General features: G+C 58.0%; 1 protein-coding gene across 3 annotated transcripts; it reads right to left on the bottom strand.

Moving 5' to 3' along the window:
* Positions 1-1254: 1254 nt before the first annotated feature.
* Positions 1255-15898, bottom strand: YTHDF1 (YTH N6-methyladenosine RNA binding protein F1). 3 transcript variants are annotated; one of them, XM_027086761.1, is made up of 5 exons: positions 15595-15898; positions 15309-15336; positions 14211-14290; positions 5604-7124; positions 1255-2526 (listed from the first exon to the last, which is right to left on the bottom strand). In XM_027086761.1, exons 1-5 carry the CDS (start codon positions 15619-15621, stop codon positions 2500-2502), a joined length of 1683 nt encoding a protein of 560 aa, XP_026942562.1. In that variant the 5' UTR covers positions 15622-15898; the 3' UTR covers positions 1255-2499. The 3 variants fall into 3 exon arrangements, with proteins under 3 accessions (XP_026942562.1, XP_026942564.1, XP_026942565.1); XM_027086763.1 differs by having other exon boundaries at positions 15309-15333; XM_027086764.1 differs by lacking the exon at positions 15595-15898 and adding an exon at positions 13928-14106 and having other exon boundaries at positions 15309-15333.
* Between the last annotated feature and the right edge of the window lie 1346 nt (positions 15899-17244).

The raw sequence follows: 17244 nt of genomic DNA, 5'->3' as shown, positions 1-17244 counted from the left end.
CGTGCAAAGCTCAAAAGCAACTCCAGGATGCGGGAGAAGCCAGCGCGGGGGGCGTGCAGGGGAGGCTGGGGAGGGGGCAGGAGTGGTTTGCACACAAGGCTGAGTAGCCCAGGCGAGGACTCCGCTGGTGGCCACGGCGTTCGCTGGTGGCTGGTGGGACACGAGGACCCCGCGCCCTGACAAGAACCTGCTCGTGGGCCTGGACTCAGGCTGTTGTCGTGCCCGATGAGCCCCCCCCCACCCGACGTTTCCTGGATGGCAAGGGACCCGAAGCACAGGGCCCACTGAGGGAGAAGCCACAGGCCACCAGCAGGCCAAGCCCGCCTCTGTCCGGGCCTCCCTGTCACTGGACAGTTTAACACCCAGTGCGCAAGAGCCGCCCATGGGCCAGCCCGTGAGGACGCGGTCTGCGGTCAGACTCTCCGAGGAAACCTCTGGAGCCGGAGGGATATGTGGAGCACACTGGGCGGACAGAAGCCACCGCAGAGCTAAGACTCCCCGCGGGTGGGCTTCTGGGTGGGCTGACCGGCTGGGTTTTTGGGGAGGGCAGACAAGCAGCAGCCCTTTGTAAGCGAGATGTGACGCCAGGTCCCCGCTGACCCTTCCACACCGCGACCTGCGTAGCTTTCCCTCCTCGGGAACGTTCAGGCCCGAGTGCCCCCAAAGCCAGCAGGGCGGCCGCCCTCTGATCCAGGGCTGGTGCGAGCTGGCAGCATTGGGGATCACCTTCAGAGCCTGCGCCATTTAAGGAACAGGTGCACAGGCCGGTTGGTAGCTGATTCTGTCACGGCCTCTGCCGCTGACTCGCAGGAAGAGGCAGGGCACCGTGTCACAGCACTGCCATCAGCGCATCGCCCACCGACCACCTGACGAGCCGGGAGCCACCTGCTCTTTGAGGCCACCCGACGGCCAAGCACACGTGAGAAACGGCTGGCAGACATGGGAGACACACGGACCTCTCGAAGTGACCCTTTTAACCAGCTCTGCAAGTAAAATATTAACCAGTGGGCTTCCCTGGTGGCGCAGTGGTTGAGAGTCCGCCTGCCGATGCAAGGGACACGGGTTCGTGCCCTGGTCCGGAAAGATCCCACATGCCGCGGAGCGGCTGGGCCCGTGAGCCATGGCCGCTGAGCCTGCGCGTCTGGAGCCTGTGCTCCGCAACGGGAGAGGCCACAACAGTGAGGGGCCTGCGTACAGCAAAAAAACAAAAACATTAACCGGTAAAACGGGGTGAAGAATGAAGTGACCGCAGACTTGCTAAATAGGTATTGTTTATTAAGGCTTGTATTCTCCTAGAGGAAGTTATCCGATGTCGTCTGTGACTCCGTACAGGCAATAACAGTTCAGAGAAAGTGACACGTTCTAAATACAAGTCTAGATAAAACGGCTTAAACTGTAACTCGGAGGGCCTGGCGAGTACAGCTTTCAGAGAGCACCTGCGCTCCGCACGGGAGGCTCTGCCCAGCTCGTGTGCGGGGCGCCAGGCAGGCGTGCACACCGCTTTCATGCTCGAACTCCCGTGGCGAGTGCTTCGGAGGCCCCTCGTCCCACAAGACACGACAGCAAATTCAGTTTCTAAAAGGTTTTCTGTTTGTTTGCTTTTTTGTACCCATTCAACAGGAAAAAAAACTAGACACGCACGCTGAAATTTACAATCGGTGGCATCACCCATCACACCGTCTGGACTACCAGATCCCAGGTTTAAAGCTTAGCATTATTGGCATAAAAACGTGAAACGGCATTAGGACTCTCCAGTGAAGAAAAGGGGGAGCGAACGGCCTGCACACAACGAGGAAGGCCTCCGCACGCGGGCCTGTGGTCACCGCCTGAGTAGGAGCAGAGCAGCCGCCGGGCGCGCACGGCTGTGCAAGACCCGTGTTCCCAGGAAACAGCAGGTTCACCAAACTGGGGAGACTGGAATTTATCCTTCTGTCCAGTAGAAATCAAACGGGCAGATCAGCATTCAGACGACAGGTAACAGACGAAATGGCAAAGCGGCTGACGAGGCAGTCATCAGCCTGTGACTTCGGCATATCCTGAAGGGAAGCCCTTGAACAGAACACGCTAAATGCCGGACGACGCACGGGTTCTTATGCTCGCTATTAAAGCAACAGGGGTGAGAGACAAGAAGTCTCGTGTAAAGATATTAAATGACCGTGAACATAAGAATATAATTTTCACCATAATAACAATGATAAACCTTCGGGACGGATCAGGTTTTTGTTTTTAAGGGTCCTTATATTTCACGTTAGGTCAGTGTGACTGACAAGCTGACGAAAACATAGTCCTTTATTGGTGAGTTCTACAATACTGTAATACATAGAAAAAATACAAACAAATGCAGATCATCTGGGCAAAAATAAACTACAAAGAACGTAAAGATGCGAGCAGTCGAGCCCTGTGCGAGGCCGGCCAGAGCCGACGCCAAGAGACAGCACCGAGCACACACTCTCCAACCGCACCAGCCCCACGTCTGACGGTACAGAACCTGCTTCGTCCTCACTGCTTGTTTCGATTCTGCCGCTCCTGTAAAAAGAGAAAAGAAGCTTAACACAGTGAGCGAACGTGCCGCGCAAGCTCCCTCCAGGTCGAGGTGCTGTGGCCAGATCTGGACCCGGCTCCCTGCAGGGGCCACCGCCCAAGACAGTTCCAAGCTTCGGGGTCCTGGCCACACGGAATGGGCGCCTGATAACCGCCTGACATGGAGGCCACCTGCGCAGGGAAGACTCCCCTGGCCAGTTTATTTCCTCCCACCAAGCGGACCACCTTTCCCAAAGTGTGTGACAAGCCTGTGACCCGCAGCTCAGTCCCTCCCCACGGCTGCCCGCCTGCCGGAAGCCATCTAGGCCTCTACTTACAATTCAGCTGAGACATGGAACAGTCCCCCTCCTCCTGCCCCCCTCAAGCAGGATGAAGCTGGTAATGGACACTGCCGGACAGGGGTTGGTCGATGACGCAACGCCCAAACATTTGGGATCACTACACGTGTAATGTACAACACAAGCAAAACCCTCTCCTTTGCTAGAAACGGACCGCGTGTGTCTTCAGGTTCATAAGACGCCGACTCCCCCACATCCTCCGTGCCGTCACCAGGGCAGGGCACCTGCGGTGCTTTTCAAACCGTCTCACCGTCCTGAAAAGCCCCAGAGCAGGTGGGTGAGCCGGGCTGGGTGGGTGGATGGCCGCAGCTCCAAGAATTGACACTGCCTCCCCACCCTGAACTCTGAACCGGAAGGATCAGGAGCTCCGTGCTCTGCATCCTCCGAGGAAGACCACAGCTACCGCCCCTCCTGGAGGGCAGTGCAAGCCTCTCTTTGGAGTTCAAAGTGGCTGCGGCTGGAGTGGTGCCGACAAGCGTGGGCACCTCCCAAAGCCCCGACTCCCTTCAACCATTACAAGGACCACCACCCCCGAGACTGTGAACAGCCTCTTCTCACAGCAAACCCAACAGAGACGGCGCACTCCTAACCCTGTCTCTGCCCGGTTTTCCACTGAGTTGCGTGCCTGTGCAGAGTTGACCCCGGACCGTGGCCAGTCCAGTCGTATGAGGGACTCTTCAGCTTGACTCTGTCACTTAAAACCTGCACTATTTTAAGCGCCCTAAGGAGTGGCTGTTTCTACATTTAAAACCCAGAGGCTTGCAGGGCTGGGTCTGACCCAGCTGCCACAAGACGCGGTGCTTCCCTAAGGAGCCAGCTGGCTTTCAGATGGACGGCTGAGATGCAGGACAGCCAGCACTCCTGCAGAAGGGCAAGTACATCTTACCTTTCAACACAACGTGTTTCTAAGCGTCATGATCATTTCAAAGCAATGGAGTCAAACTCCAGCTGATCAACAAAAGGACTTCTTGAGAGTCTCCAGGGCGGCCTTCTTGGTGGCGGTGGCCTCGCCAGCAAGCTCAGGGTTTTCAGGGAGCTGTTCCCAACCTCATCTCAGTACCCGTCCTTCTTAAGGACACACCCAACTCCTGCACGGAAAGCAGTGCCAGCTGCCGACTCCAGAACGAGCCCTGAAGACAAGCGTCCTGGTGGAAGTTTCTGGGGCAACGTTGAGACCCACCCCCACTCCTCTACAGTCCAGCGAGCTCGAGAGAGGCCACCAGGACAGCAAGAGGTCGGGCTTCCAGAACATGGATTAATGGAACGCTGACCCCTGTGGACAAAGGCTTTCAGCCCAGCTGGCCCGCGCACCTTTCCTCGCAGGCGCTCACCTGCTTCTGGAGCATTCGCTGCCCCAGGGGGAGGGAGGAGCAGCCCGGGGAAGCCTCACAGCGAAGCCCAGCGGCAGAGGACACTGGGCGGCAGAGGACAGCGGGCCGAGCCCGCTGCAGTAACACCTGGAAGCCTCGGGCCCCGAGGGTCTGAGGGAGGGCTGCTCCTTCCTCCGCCCATTCCTGACGCGTCAGCTCCATCACGAGGCAAGTTCTAGGTCACCAGCACCTTCAAACACCCACCAGGGCGGGGCACAAGTTTACCCCTCAGCTCATCACAACCAGCAGAACCCAGGGCCACAGCACCTAAGACGCCACACACGCAGAGCCGGCGCCCAGTCACCAGGGACGTCAAGTCTCGTGAGCATGATCTCCGTCCTGTCCCTGCAAATCCAGCAATTTGGTGTTTCATTTTATACCCAATTTCGCAATAACTGGAAATAAGCCCTTCTCCTTTCCGCCCAAGAGTGAGAGTGGGACCAACCTGCTTTCAAAGTTTTGCAAACTGTGAGCTGTTAGTTTTGTACAACTTTAAAACCGCTACCAGCACTGTGTTCTCTGTACACCCCATTTACAAGCCTTTCTGCCGGAAAACACTCAGGACACTGAACTTCCCAGATGGGTAACGCCTTTTTTTTTTTTGTAACACAGAGGACTAAACAGGGGTTGAAAACCCACCTATTATCAACTGACATTTCACGAAAGAAAGAACATTTTAACACCAAAACAGCAGGAAGAATCTCAGGACGAACTCTCTTGAACGAAGTGGCTTTGCCAAGTGTGTCACAATGTCCTTATTTTTCCCATTTCTGGGCCAACTGACAGGCCTCTGAGCCCTGATCTCCTACAGAGCAGACTCATTCTGTGGGCTGTCACAGGAGGTTGGGACCCACTCAGAGACCCACCCAAGGGTTTTCGCTGTGACTCTAAACGCACACATTTCAGTTATGAACTGCCTGCATTCCAACCTCCCCCTCCCCTGCCCTTCTACTCTCTATACGAGCAAACTCAGGTTTCCAAAAACTGCAGGATATTGGGTTTTCGAGAGAGAAGCAAGCAGCGAGCCCTAGACCAGAGCGTCCCTGCTGCTGAGGGCAACGCCCAGCGAGGCCCTCGGTGGGGTATCTGCCCCAGCAGCCCCGCCTGTCCACCCCAGGGCCACAGAACAGTATTTCTAAGTGTTCCTGGCTGGACAAAGACTAGGAAGCACTGTTCTAGAAAACAACATAATTCACAAAGAGAAAAGAGCAAGTTACCCGCAGGTCCTTTACAAGAGTGTGTGCACCAGTGTTTCTTAACAACTGGAAAAGGACCCCAGGTTCCGGGGTGGTGACCACTCAGACATCCCCCGCCCCTGCCAGCGACCCACCGCACCCCCGGGACCCACACTCACCTTGCGCACCACCTCCTCCTCCTCCTGGCGCTTCTCGTAGTGCGAGAAGTCGTCGAAGATGGAGGTGCTGTGCTTGTACGAGGCGATGATCTTCAGCACTTGCTTCGCCTTCTCCAGGGGCACCTCCTGGGTGTCACGGGAGTTGGTGACCGGCTTGTTGTCATTGTTCTCCAGCCGGATGTGCCGGAGCTGGTTGTTGGGCACGTCCTTGACGAAGATCCACTTCACGTCGAACTTGCCCTTCCACTTGTCCTGGGACCAGACCCCGGCGCTGGTGCCGTAGTCCACGGGTGACTTCATCTCAGCCACCCCGCAGAAGTGGCCGCTGCCATTGACGCTGAAGAGCAGGTAGACGGGCCCCTTGCTGCCGAGGGCGCGGAAGGCGCTGTCCAGGCGCCGGTTGCCGTGCTCCGTGCTGCACCAGAGGGAGTACTTGATGGAGCGGTGCACGTCATCCTCCGAGTAGCTCTTGATGATGAACACGCGGCCGCTCTTCAGGTTCCAGTCAAACTCCTTGGGGTTGTAGCTGTGGGCGGCTTTCAGTTTTTCTAGGACGGGGTGGGACTCCGGGCTCGGGGTGGCGCTGGGCTGGGCGCTCCCGGGAGAGTTACTGTCGCCGCTGGCGCCCCCGCTCTGCCCGAACGCCGTGCTTCTGTTGCGAGGGGCGACCCAGCGGGTCTGGGGCGGCTGCTGGGGGCCCGGATGCTGTGGTGGGGCGGGGGGGGGGGGGGGGGGGGAGGGGGGCTGCACGGCCGGCGGGGGCGGGGGGGCGGCCTGGGGGGCCGGCTGGGGCTGCGGAGCCGGGGCCTTGGGCACGGGCCCCTTGTTGTCCCAGGTGCCAATGTCCATGTTATGTTTTATGGGCGGAGGGGGCAGCGCGCCCCCGACGGCGGGCCCGCTCTTCGCCTTCATCTTCGGCTGCAGTTTGGCGGGCTTGCTGGCGATGGCCGCCCACGAGGTCGGCTTCGACACCGGCATGGTCACGTTCGTCCCGCCGCTGCCGGAAAGGATGCCCGTCATCGCCACGCTGCTGACGACCGATCCCACCGTCTTGACTGCAGAGGTGGTGACATCCCCGATCTTCAGGCCCACCATGCCCTGCTCCAGGCTATTCATTCCAGGGGCCTTGTTGAGGGTGTCGCTGTGAAAGCCTGTCTGTCCGTCCACGATCGTGCCGCCCAGGGAGCTCGGCGGGTAGGTGTAGCTGTTCCCATAAGCTGAACTCTGAGCCTGCTGCCCCTGAGACCCACTCGCCCCCCAGGCCGAGAAGGCGGGGTTTTCGGGGAAAAAATTAAACCTGTGCTGATAGATGTTGTTCCCCAGGCCCCCAGGCTGCCCGAAAACAGCATCGTGCACAAAATGCTGGTCTCCGTTACTGAGCTGTCCGTAGGTGGTGAGGTATGGGATTGGAGGATCCCCTCCGGTAGACCACGGCGCTTCATTGAGGGAGTAGGGAAATCCGATGGATGGTGGGTAATAGCTGGACAGGTAGGGGTCGGCCATGGAGGGGTAACTGTTACTCTGCGGAAACAAGCACGTGATGAGTTAGACGTGTCCCGACCCGGAGGAGGCGCTGCCACGTCAAGCACGCCTACTTCAGCGCAGGCTGGCGGGGAACGGGCCTGTGCAGCACCGGCTCCCCTCCCAGCGCGCCCAGCCAGGACAGAGAGGGCGACGCCCAGACGACCCAGGGGCCACTCCAAACAAAAGGGTCACTTGCAACTGATCTGGATTCAAGTTAGGTGAAGCAATCCTCTCAGCAACCCCTCCACTGCACCTTGAAGAGTGGCCCACTTCAAGGCACTCAGCCTGAGGAACAGGTCTCTGTCCCACTGGCAATAATGCTTACGCAGGACACTGACAGCACGGACAGCACAGCGCCAAGTGAGCAAGCTTTAAGGAGGCAGCAGCCACGAGCTCAGGGCTACAGGCGTGCTGATGACCCACCTGGATGACCCCCAGGACTCCCGCCCCGTCCCTACCCCTGAGCCCAAAGGGGTCTGGCCCCCTCAGTCCCCACCGTTTCCTGGGGCTCTCAGAGGGGAGCTGGCTACGGCGGGGAGACTCTTACTGAAAATGTGCCTCCGTGTGATGGCCGGAACCCCTGGGAGGAGTTTAAGTAGCTGCAGGGCCTCCCCTGGGGGGGGGGGGGGGGGCGGGGTTCAGGAAAGCTGCCCAGGGCCGGGTTTAGACCTGGGGTCAGCAGTTCTGGGAAGACGTCTCCTTGGAGAGAGACTCACCCAGGGGTCCTGGTCAGAACTGGGCCCGAGAGCGGAAAGGCTGTGAAGGAAAGCAAGAGCGGGGGCAAACATGGAGTTCTCTGGTCCGATTTCTGCATAGTTCTCCCAAGTAACCAGAAAGTTCTACAAGCAGAGCGGCGGCTAGAGCCCTCCTCCCCGACCCCGCACCTGTCATCCAGTCAGAGGACCCGCTGCCCTGGCCGGCAGAGGGTGGCTGGTGTCCCAGGTGACTGGAGGAGGCTCTGCTTCACTGGAATGAGAACAGGGAGTAGCTCTCCGGAGCCCCCAGAAGTCCCGTGGAGGACAGGCCAGTTCCTCGGCACATCCCGGCCCAGCACGGGATGTGCTGACCCAGGCACCCTCCGCCGGTCCCCCCTGGCACCTCCTCCCCCCTGCCCCATCCTAGGACTCCTGGGGCTTCGGGAATCACGCCTCCTTCCTGCTGGCTGCTCCACTTGACGGCAGACTATTCCAGAAGCACTTTTAAAATGGAGTAATACCTATTTGCCTGTTAACACGAATCCTTGAGATTCTCAGGGGGTAGAAAAAGCCAGACAAGTGGCCGTCATCAGTGCTCTGAATGCAGGGGAGCCGCCTGAGCCACTGCCCTTGAAAGGATCTCAGTGACTCTGGCCCCCGCATTGTGGCCCCCCAGCCCCGCCTCCCTGCTTGCCTCCACCCACCCTGTGCCCGCAGGAGGGGCTGCTCTGAGGAGAGTCAGTCCCTGGGAGGCCAGGGTGGCGGACTTGCCCTGTGAGTTGGGGCAGCCCCAGGGGTGGAAGCCTCCAGCCTCTGACCTCGGCGCCCACCGGTGCCTCAACAGCACAATGGGGACAAGCCTTCTGAAGGGAGGCCAGCACTCTCCTCCCCCATCAGCTGGGCACCCACCTCGGCAGTAGCGGGGCCACATCAACGCGGCCTCCCTCGCACACAAGGAATGCACTCGGGAGAAGAGAGGACCCAAGGGCTGCGTGGCATCCACACCACACAGCCACGCATCCAACCAGAGCCACAGGAGCACGGCCACGGAACACTGAGCCCACGGGGCCAGCACCTCCCTTCTGACCCACGCTTCAGCCTTAAGCACAACAGGACTTCCCTTAAAACGTGAGACCACAAGCACTGTGTTAACCACGGCACGTCCCTCAAGTCCAACCCAACCTCACTATTAATGGAGAAGCCCAACACCCTGGTCACACAGACCCCATCGTGCAGATGGGCAGTTCTCAGCCACCTCCAGCCAGGACTGTCCAGGGAAAGAGGAGGTGAGCCAGCCGGCACCCCCGAATCCTTCACCCAGCCACAGGCAGGACCAAGGCGGAGGCAGCCCTGGGAGGACTCCACCCTCTCCTCCCACAACGTGTCAATGCAGGCAGGTCACTACGAGGAGAGCACCAGTGAGGCTGCAGCTCTTTACTGGAAAATCGTGAAATAACCTGGACTGCAGCTCTCCCTTGAACACTTAAATTCATACAACAAAAGGAACGAAGACGCCTCACTTCAAGTTCACAGGGTAAGAAGCTGTGGTTTACTAAGCAGATGCCGCGTGCCACCCGCACCGCCATCCCCAGGGCTCCGAGCTGGCCCTGGCCGAGCCCTCCCGACATCGTCTGTCCCCACCAGGCCGCGGGGTGCACGGCAGGCTGCATGCAGTGACCTCCGGTGCTGGGAACTGAATCCATTTTCATCCCCTTACTGGCAGCCCATCTTCTACCACATCTGCTGGGTCTCCTTCCAAACTCCAAGAGTGAAGCAGCGGAGTAACAGGCAAAGCTGCCAGGAACAGCGGGAGAACCCGTGGGGCCTTCCCTGCTGCGGTCCGCATCCCCCGCCCCGCCCCCCGCCACCAGGGCTCGGGGCCACTGTCCGCAGTGCTCAGGCTGACTGTCCCAGCCCCGAGTCACAGTGAAACTGAACCGTGCCACTCAGAGAGCTGCAACACAAGGCCGCCAGGGGCACCGCAGGGTTCGGGCACTGCTCGAACTCACACCCAGCCCCTCAGAAGCCCACCCAGCCGCGGCCTCAGGCTCTTCAGAGCCACGCTCCCCAGCTGGGCTCCTGCGACAGCAAACATGCCATCTACTTAGTTAGCTGTGCAGCCCAGGTAAAGAGGCCCAAGTTCACCTGCCAGGGACGTGGGTGCAGAAACCAAAGGGATGACGACAAATCGCGCCCTTTCTCTTAGTGCATTAATACTTCTGTGCAGAGGCATCGCGGGGCTACTCAAAGGAGCAGCATGGAACCAACTCTTTTAAGGACGACGCAGGTAAAACCGCGCCCCCCCGAAGACCACTTTCACGTGTGACACGTCTAACTGTAGCCTTTGTATAACTTAGGGACTCAAGAAAGGGAGGCTGACAGGTCTCCAAGGCAGAATTAGGCCAGTGACAGTAGAAAAGACACCCCCAAGCGTTGGACTTTCAGGGCGCCTCCTTGTGACCGAGTCAAAAGTGATAAACAAAATGGGCACTCCAAACAAAATAAACCCCAATAGTCGTGACACTTACCCCTAGATGACTTTCTTTGAAAAACCAAACAGTAAAACACGATAAACCCATAAACCTATTCCATAATTAAGTTTTTTGTACTTAAACAAAACCTAACCAGTTTTATAAAAAACCCTCATGCTCAATGACCAAAACCACCTGCTTGCAAGTTGGAACGTTTGATTCCTGCATCCATTTTTCTGAGAAGTTCTGAAATTACTCAAATGCTTTAAGGTTCACAAACAATAAAGCGACTCAACCATTACAGTGACCAAGAAGAGGGGCTGGAGGGAGAAACGGAAAGCCCAAGGCTTCAGCCGCCAAGGCACATGGAACACCTCGTACGCTGAGAAGCATTTACGTGGGGGATGCAGGGGGCTGGAATAAACTATGCAAGAGGGGAGGTACCAAGGGCAATTGTGAAAGCAGTGACAAAGCGACCCAGGGCTGAGAGCAGGCCCCCCACGCCCACAGCTCCTGGGGAAAATCCTGGGGTGCGGCTGGCCGCTTGCTTTTCCTGGGCTTCAGGCTGCAGGTCAGGTCAGAGGAGACCATGGCTTCCGACACCCACACAATTTCTGCACTTGTCTCCCCCCTTGAGGTGCGCGGCTCTGAGCAGCTTCACAGCGGTGAGCAGTGTGTCCCAATGCCACTCGGCGGCACCATCGCCGCGTCTGAAGGACGCCCCCGGCTCCCAGACGCAGCCACTGGCGACCAGTGCCCATGACCAAGTGCTCCCCCTGACCCCCACCCAGGCCCCCGGAGCCACTGTGGAGCAGCAGGAAGGCGCGGGCTGAGCTCCTCCAGGCTCTCTGCACGGCGCAGGCGCTGCGAGAAGGCGTCGGTGCGTCCAGCTTTGTGCCGCTGGGGGAAACGCCCCCAAACCTGACAGAAACACTGGGTGACAGCTGAGCACCATTTCCAAGGAAGGAGCCTTCAGGGTGGCCAGACAGGAGCTTCTTGCCAAGAGAGCAGGGAGGCGTAACTGTCAGCTCGACCACGCAGGACGGACGGCACGTGAGAGGCAGTGGACACGAGGTCTCAAAGAGATGCCACACTGACCCTCAAGTGGCGGACACCCCACAGCACTCCGGGCAGCTCTACCCACATCTCATCAGAGGACTCGATCAACAGCACGGTTTAAAGCAACTACAAATGATCAGCCCTAGAACCTGAAACGAGTAAATTTATACAACATTCCTAAAAGGCGAATGCTTCTCAGTACACTTAGAACACAGCTGAATTATTAAAGAGGAAAAACGAAAAAGTTGACTTTTCTCCTTTCTGTCTACGTCAGACGTGACCGGGCACGCTGACAAGGCTGTCGACAACTGAGTGCTCGAGTGGAGACGCAGAATCCCCGGTAACCCCTCCGTCCACACGCTCGGCCTGGCATCTGGCCAGCAGCACCTACACCAAACTCAGAGGCGCTGTCTCCAAAACTCTGAGCAGGAACTTTCTGGGTCCTTGCAGTCTTTCCTTACCTTTCAAAGAAAAAAACAGAGAACGAGAAAGCAGGCCGGCCCTTAGGAGGGCGAAGTCAGGACAAGCCAGCAGCGTCAGAGCCCCACACCCTCGCCCCTGGGCCCCCACCGCCCCCCCGTGCTTCCTCTCCCCCCATCGTGTCCAAACAGCTGACTGAAGTGTAGTTCAAGTCTGCTACGTAAGGATGCTCCGGGGTGCCACTAGGAAGGAAAACACACACCGAGGGCAGGGTCCCCAGGCCTTTCTGAGGGAAGCGCACCCACCCCGAGCGTGGTACAAGTCAGCTAACGGAAAGGCACGCTTTTAAATGCTTTCCAAGTCTTCCGAAGCGCTAAGGCGTCACAAATCAGAACACCAGAGTGCCTCCAACCGGCTACTACAAACCACAGCTGGGTTAAGAAAAGGTAAGAAAGCAGCCCAGGGCTGACGGATACGGTGACGGCTCCACAGGTGCGCATGCGTACCAGGGAAAGGCCACATATGAAACCGTCCTCTTTAAACACGGGCAGTTCATCTCACGTCAACACCACCTCAGTAAAGGCTAAGTGGACAGGCAGGAAGTGTGCGCTCACTGCTTCCTGCCACACCAACCTCCGCTCCGGCTTCCTCACTAGCAGTCTGGGCTGGATGCCCCGGCAGAGGCCACACCTAGAGGCAGTGACAGTCCCAAGGGACCCTTGACTGCATCACAGCCCACGTGAAGAAACGAGTGGCGAACACAGGACCACAGGATCCCGCTGCACACCTGGGTGAGAGGTACCGACCCTCAGTCCACAGCCTGGCTCTGCCACCAGGCACAGCAGAGCCTCTCTGGCCTTCAGGTTCCTCATCCGTGCGACGAAAAGGCCGGGAAAACTAGGATCTAAGAGCCCTCCCGTGTTGCATGCTTCCTACACTCTGCAACAATCGGGCATTTCTGGAAGGTCTGTTCTCAATTAAGAGTTTTCTCAATAAATTCACTCCTAAGTGATGTGCTGATTAATCATCTTGCTGACAAGTACGCATTTTAACACACAAGATGAAGAGGATGTTTTAAGGCTGTCCACTGATAGCACCAACCCACCACGGTGCTTCCACGCGGCGTCTCCAGCGTGAGCCAGCTGGGACTACTCCCCTGACATCAGAAAGTCATCTACTCCACTTTTAAAGACATCCTCCTGAGTATCAAAAGCTCCTACCTTATAAAAAAAGATTCCAAGTGAAGCGACCCCCTCCCTTGAATTTCTGGTTAAAATCCACACACAACACCTGCTAGAGCAAATCACGTAAGAGAAATAAGTCCACTTAACTTCCTGCCATCACCTCTGGCTGAAAGCCCGTCACTGAGCAGCCCCTTGTCCTGCCCAGAGGAGGGGTGGGCCCTCAGGGGGCCCCCTGAACAGGGTCTCTCAGGCTCCTCAGCTGCTGACTTGCCAAGTGCAGCAGGAGGAGAAGAATGGAGAAAAGTTCTAAGACGTTCTACAGAAGCGCAGACTGGCTTCATCCCACAGGGAAGAGGCAGAGCCTGACTTTGCCCTAAAGCAAACATACACTGTGCATTTTAAAAGCGGCAGATCTTTTGCTTAAACCTCAACTCCAACTAGCCCAGTGGTTTTAACCAGGACAGTTTAGCCCCCCAGATGTTTGCTGAGGCGTTTTTGGTTGTTATGCGGAGGGTGGTACGCAAATACTAATGACAGCTCACGGATGAAGGCCAGGGACGCTGCTCAACATCCTACAAGGCCCCCCAAACAGCGAGCGTTTCTGTCCCCAACCCCCTTAGTGCCAAGGCTGAGAAAGCCTGCGACACCTGAGAGAACAGGTGGCTACATCTCACTCAGGTGCCGCCTTGAGCTCTCTGGGCACCATCTAGTCTCACCCTCCCCACAACCCTATCAGGAGCCGCCTCTTCCAACTGTCCTAAGAAGAGGAAGCAAGCACAGAGGGGGCAAGCCATCGAAGAAGCGTCACAGTCAGCAGCGGTGTGAAGAGCCCAAGGCCGCAGTCTCACTCCAGAGTCCTGCTCTAGCTGCTCGAGACCAAACGTCCAATCATCCAGAGCTAAAAACAGTCCCCGGAAAACTTCAGAGAACTCCGCACACCCCCGCTCTGTCTAACGCAGTGCATCACTCACCCACCAGTGCTGAGGCCGACGAGAATCCCGCGTGCCTGCCAGGCGCGTGGGACACCATTTCCTCCAGAGAGAAAACCAGCTTCCCCGCACGCATGCCCCACCTTCAACGTGAAGCTGCTCTTCAATATAAGCCTTTGTCAGCCTCTTCCTTTATTTCTAGTACTTTATAGTCTGCTTCTCTGTTGTTTAGGATAATAAAGTCAGAAATACGCTAATAAAGGTTTATTACAAACCTCAGTCAAAATAAATGTAAAAATGTTAAAAAATAAAAAAACAAACTCACCTGGTTTGACTGTCCAGAAAGGTAGGGCTCAAAGTCATTGTCATGAACTGTATCCTTCTGATGCAAAGAACCATTTTGTACTAGAATGAGAAGTTGCAAAATATTACCTTTGAATTTTTTTAAAGTTCCTTTTAATCACAGAAATTAAAGATAGTCAAGTTTATACCCATCAACTTCTACTATAAATCACTTTTACTTAAAAATGGACACAGACATTACAGAACTGATACTTACACAACTAATTAGAAAGCTGATACAAAACTTTCAATAACTTAGGTTACGTTTCTGATAAAAATTAATCGTACTTTGGTAGATATTGACAAAATATAGGTGCAGACAAAATACTGCAAGGAACTCGTAACCAGGTTTTGGTAAAGATGATGTGGGCTGAGATCTATGTCTGCCAGACAGAGAACGGTGCTTCCTAAAGCCTGGCTATGTGGGCAGCAAAGCTGGGAAGCTGCAGCTGAGCGACGCTTCTTAACTGGTATCTGGCTGTGCTCTTATTTTCCACTGTCACCACGCTCAGCCAGGAAAAGAAGGGAAAGGTAAATAAGTGCTGGGCCTTCTCCAATCTCAAAACATGATAACCGTATTTGGTTACACCCGAGTAACAGTCTTCGGAGTAAACATGAAGCGACACCAGTTCTCCCAAGACGGAGTTTTGGGGGTGGACCCCAAGCCAGAGCATCCCAAGAGGCTCAAAAGACTGGGGTAAGGCGCCAGCGTACAGGGCCAAGAGCCAGCAGCCGCCCCAGGGCCAGCCCCACACCTGGAGCCGCAGACAGGCAGGTCGCTGGGCCCCCGGCCTCCTTCCCTTCCCCCACCCCAATCAACCAGCCTGCCGTGGGAGGGAGAGATGGAGTTACTCTCACCACCGATTTGCTTGCTTCTCCTTGAAAACTCCCTGCTTCCGACCTGTTACGTCTCCCCCAATAGCACAGCCTAAGGTTTCGTCTCCCCAAAGAAGAGGGAGAAAAACTCCGCGGTTCTGGCTGCCGCTTCCAAGACCTCTCCTCCCCCAACACGCGCGCCGAGCTCTAGGCGAGCGCCGCCCCCTCCGCTCCCGGCCCGCACCGCCATCCGGACTCCGCTCACCTTTATTATCTTGCCCTTTTGTTCTCTGCTTCGCCGCAGGCCCAGACGCGCGAGCGGACAGCACCAGGGGAGAGGGGAACACAAAATTACCCATGAGAACCCCTCCCGGCGGGCGGCGCGCTCCGGCCCCAAAGGGCCCGCGGTCCCGGGCGACGTCGGCCCAGCCCCGCGACGCCGACCCCGCGACCCCGACCCGGGCCCCGCGACCCCGGCCCCCGCGTTCCCGCTCCGCGAGCGGACCCCGCGACCCCGGCGCCCGGCCCCGCGACCCCGGCCCCACCGCTACCTGGGGGTCCACGCTGGTGGCCGACATGCTTCATGAACAGCCGGCGCGGTGCGGGGCCGGGGCGCCCGCCGGCTCGGGCCTCCCCGCGAGGCCGGGCCTGTCACCCGCGCTCTCGCGGCCCCGGGCCCGCCGCCTCCTCCCCGGGCGCCGGGCGGCGGCGCCGGTGGCTGGGCGCGCGGGCCGCTCGCGGGCGGGCGCGGGACGAGACGCACTGACGAGGCGCAGACTTCAATGGCGGCAACGGCGGCGGCGGCAGCTGCAGCGGCGGCGACAGCAGCGGCGACTACGGTGGCGGCGGCGGCGGCAGCGAGGACGAGGCTGCGCGACGTCAGCGAACGCGGGGCAGGCCGGGAGGTCGACGAGCCGCCACGCGCCGCGCCTGCGCGTCGCCGCCCGGCGGGATGGATCTCACACCCGGGTCCCAGTCTCGCGCGGCAGGGCGGGGCGAGCCTGGGCAGTCACATGGGCGTGTCCAGTGGCGCCGCGGGGACCGCCCAGCAGGTGTGCATCTGTCGGACCTCGCGCCAGCAGGCGCAGCGGGGGCGATGATGCTGCTGCCGCGTGGCGTGCAGGCGCAGACTGGTGCAGGTTGTGAACCTGGTGGCACCACCGCGCTGGTTCTCCAGATGTGAAGAAACTCGAGCCAGCGAGTGCGGCCACCCACCGAAAGCCACTTATAGCCAGGCTGCAGTCCACTCTACCCCGCAGCTCTCCCCCAAACGCCCCTCCAACAACCCCTGGAGGGGCGCCCAGGCTCTGAGCTTTGCGGTCCTCGGGGCAGCTCCTCCTGGGCTTCTGCAGCCTCTGTCCCCGCGTAGCCTTTGACTCGAGGTTCCCCGAGGGTGCTGCTGTGTGAGTGCTCTCTTGGGTCTCCAAGGGGTTCCCCAGTTTATAATCATAGTTGCATGTTAGATTCTTGACCACAGGGAGGAAAAGAGTTCATCCCTGCACTTTGCCCTAGTCCAGGACCTGCTAGGTGCCTTTTGGTCTCTCCTCAGAGATGGACAGCCCCTTCCTGGCTCCACCTTCCTGCAGGGAGACCACTTCTCTCTCCCCACTCACTCCCAGCCCACCCCACACCAGGCCCCCGGCCTGGCTGCTCCCCGGGGCTCCCGCGCCCCTTCGGCCACTCCCCAACATGGCTTCCAGGTGGGTCTCTTTTCTTCTTTTCTGGCTCTGGCAGGTGTAACATCTTCGCAAGGCCCAGACCTGCTGAAGGTTGAAGGCCTGGAATGCTGGCTCTCTGCCTCTGTCAACACATGGCCTTCTCCCTGTGTTCTGCCTCTGAGTCTTCCTCCGCTTATAAGGACACCATCATCGGATTTAGGGCCGCCTTAGTCAAGTATGACCTCATCTTAACTTCATTCTATCTACAGAGACCCTACTTTCAAATAAGGTCACACTCACAGGTATCCTTTGGACAGGAATCTGGGGGGACACTATTCAACCAGTACAGGGATCACAAATAATGTCAACTGAAAAATTTGGAGGTGAGTTACAGGGGCTGAGCAGTGGAAGGAGTAGCCCTGGAAACCAGAGGCCTGCGGAGGTATGGCCACACAGGCCTGCTGGCCAGGGAAGGGGCAGGCAGGATCTGATAGCCACCACCTGGGCCCACCCCGGGCTGCCACCCTGCCAGCTGGGAAATCT

The sequence above is a fragment of the Aethalodelphis obliquidens genome, unplaced genomic scaffold (genome assembly GCF_003676395.1).
Source record: "Aethalodelphis obliquidens isolate GAN/ISIS:26980383/991018 unplaced genomic scaffold, ASM367639v1 scaffold57, whole genome shotgun sequence".
In the NCBI taxonomy this organism is placed as follows: domain Eukaryota; kingdom Metazoa; phylum Chordata; class Mammalia; order Artiodactyla; family Delphinidae; genus Aethalodelphis; species Aethalodelphis obliquidens.
The sequence above is the reverse complement of the archived record's forward strand: the minus strand, read 5'-3'. Positions and strand labels throughout refer to the sequence as shown.

Coding starts and splice junctions, on each gene's coding strand:
- YTHDF1 (XM_027086761.1), bottom strand. CDS start 15,621: ATGTCGGCCACCAGCGTGGACCCCCAG. Junction 15,337..15,594: donor CCACCAGCGTGGACCCCCAG/GTAGCGGTGGGG, acceptor CCTGCGGCGAAG/CAGAGAACAAAAGGGCAAGA. Junction 7,125..14,210: donor TTTCTGGACAGTCAAACCAG/GTGAGTTTGTTT, acceptor TTGTTTCCGCAG/AGTAACAGTTACCCCTCCAT.